Source organism: Centruroides sculpturatus, unplaced genomic scaffold (genome assembly GCF_000671375.1).
Source record: "Centruroides sculpturatus isolate CEXI.00-Female unplaced genomic scaffold, Cexi_2.0 scaffold41, whole genome shotgun sequence".
In the NCBI taxonomy this organism is placed as follows: domain Eukaryota; kingdom Metazoa; phylum Arthropoda; class Arachnida; order Scorpiones; family Buthidae; genus Centruroides; species Centruroides sculpturatus.
In genome coordinates this window covers 668,742-671,212 of record NW_019384983.1, presented here as the reverse complement: position 1 = coordinate 671,212, position 2,471 = coordinate 668,742, and the positions used below count along the sequence as shown (strand labels likewise).

The following is a 2,471-nucleotide window of genomic DNA, read 5'->3' as shown; positions in this document are numbered from 1 at the left end:
TTACTTGCTTATGTGCAAAAGTTGTAATCACTTCATCTAAATTCGAAAGAAGGGGACCTAAGTCCTCAGTTATCGGGCAATATATACTCACTAATACCATGCTTTCACTACCACTTCCTATCTCGAAACAAGTCATGCTATCATTGCTCCAGTTACCATAGAATAACACTGGTATTGACGTATTGTTCACTATAGCCATTGTTCTTGGTCTTACTCCTTCATCTACATTATATAGAGTTCTATATGATGTTCTTAAATAGCCTGGTACACCCCTGTAACAATAGGGCTCCTGCACCAAAGCTATATCAAGTTTTTCCATCGTTTTAGTCAGTGCCAATGTAGCCGCTATCGATCTTTGCACGTTCACTTGAACCATTTTAATCTTTATATTTCTATTATTGACTGCCATAATCGATCTTAGCAATTATGAGTCGACGTACCTTTTGCACTAAAGGGCATTTCTTATCAAAGGCATTATGGCTCACTTCTCTTAATTTCTCTCGTTTACAATTGCAACATTCCACTCTATGTTTATTGGGACAATCCCGATACTTGTGGTTATTACCACATTGACTACATACTATGTCCTTCTCAGGACAATTTTTGGCAATGTGTCCTATTTTGCAACATTTGAAGCATTGTGCCACATTGATATAATCTTCAATGCCACAGCGTGACCAACCTAGATTGATCTTTTTCCTTGGCAACAACATCTGTCTCACTTTTGGAGTGACCTCAATCACCCAATTTACTGTTCTTTTCTCTCTACTTCCAAATTGGAACTTTAACTCAATCTCCTTGGCATACTCCTCCATTGTCATACCTGTGCTCAAAACTTCATTCTGTTCATAAAGACAATCCAGTATTTCTTCTTTCGGAGTGTCCTTAGCCACCCCATAGATGATTAGTCTTGGTCGCTTCTTCGCGGGCTCCCTTGTCCTAAGGCCCGTCTTTTCTTCTATTTCTTTACGAAGTTTATTCTTGTCTTCAACACTATTAAGTTCAATGGCAATCCCTCCCTTACGCAGTTTACGGACTGCCTGTATACCGACTCCTATCTTCTTTGGATCCACTTTCTTCTTTAACTGTTCTTTTGTATATTCAGGATCATCTCCTTCTTTCGACGGTTCCACCAAAATAACCTCTTTAGGTTTACTTGTCTTCTTAGGTGCAGTAACCTGTGCATAACTTTGCGGAAAAGAAGTCTGTTTATTCAAAACTTGATCCAGCTTTTTGCTGATGTTTTCCATTGCGGCTTGCAACGGTACCGCTTCTTCTTTGTGGCGAAATAAGTCTATTAATTTATCGATTTGTTCAACCACGTAGCTCACGTGGCTTTTGGAGTTTATCCGACTTTTGCCACTGTTCAGCATATACTCCTCTATATTATCTCTGATTCCTTCTGCCGTTATAATTCGTTCATCATGCAGGGAAACTTCCATTTCCTGCGACGACACCTCGTCGTCTGTATCAGAGGTTTTCTGTCTCTTTGCCATAGTCCTTAAAAGGACTGTTTTTTAATAGTAAGAAACGCAGTAACTGTTTAGTTTCGCCCACGAGGGGCTACTTGCGGGCAGGACCACTTGGAGGTACAGTTACTACTTCCCCTTGGTTTCGTTATCGCACTTACAAGGAGAGCAAATTTGCAAGGCAAAACTGACGCCAAAGACGCACGAAATAGCTCACTATAAAGCACAACGATACAATTGGGGCACCCTGCCCGCAATCAATGTTGTTCAAATCTGATTTTCTGTGATGCTTCTAACATGTTGTGATACTATCTTTCAAGGCTGCCAAATTTGCAACATGTCCTGAATAAGCCACACTTTAAGTGTCCCCACAAATTAAACTGCTTATTATTGCTTGCAGTACCAAAAGTGTTAGTGTAATGAGTTTTGGTACTTTCATTTTTTTAGAAATTTCTTCTACATATGCTAAAATGTCACTATACCAAATCTGATTGCATTTGAACTGCTAAACCTCTCTCTAGACAGTATCAAAACTTTCACTTTTACATGAAAAATTTTATTCATAATCACCATATAATATTTTTAAATCCTATTTATAAGCCTTTGTCAGATATTCTATCTTTTCATTTTAAAATAACTCAACTTTTCCAAATTCTTTCAAATCAAATTTTTGAGACTTGAATCTTCCTGACAGCATGAAAGATATACCATTAAAACAAATTAAAAGAAAACACAATTACTTGTTTGTATCAACAATACATGATTCAATTGTTGTTAACTTGATTTGAAGCAATTTGGTTATTCTAAAACAGAAAGCTGGAAAACATGACGAGGGCTCATAAACAGGGCCAAAAACATTGACAATTATGAATAAAATTTTTCAGTGTAAAGGTGAAAGTTTTGATACAGTAGTATGAGTTGTATAAGAATGAATATTCTCTAGGCAGTTTTAAATAGGAATACTTTAATTACAATCACTCAGTATATATGGAATGATTGTAA

The 2,471-nt window shown here is 37.0% G+C and overlaps 1 protein-coding gene across 1 annotated transcript; it reads right to left on the bottom strand.

Annotated features, from left to right (window-relative positions):
* Positions 1–395: 395 nt before the first annotated feature.
* Positions 396–1,496, bottom strand: LOC111632833. Its single transcript, XM_023377362.1, has one exon. The coding sequence runs from the start codon at positions 1,494–1,496 to the stop codon at positions 396–398; it is 1,101 nt and encodes a 366-aa protein (XP_023233130.1).
* Between the last annotated feature and the right edge of the window lie 975 nt (positions 1,497–2,471).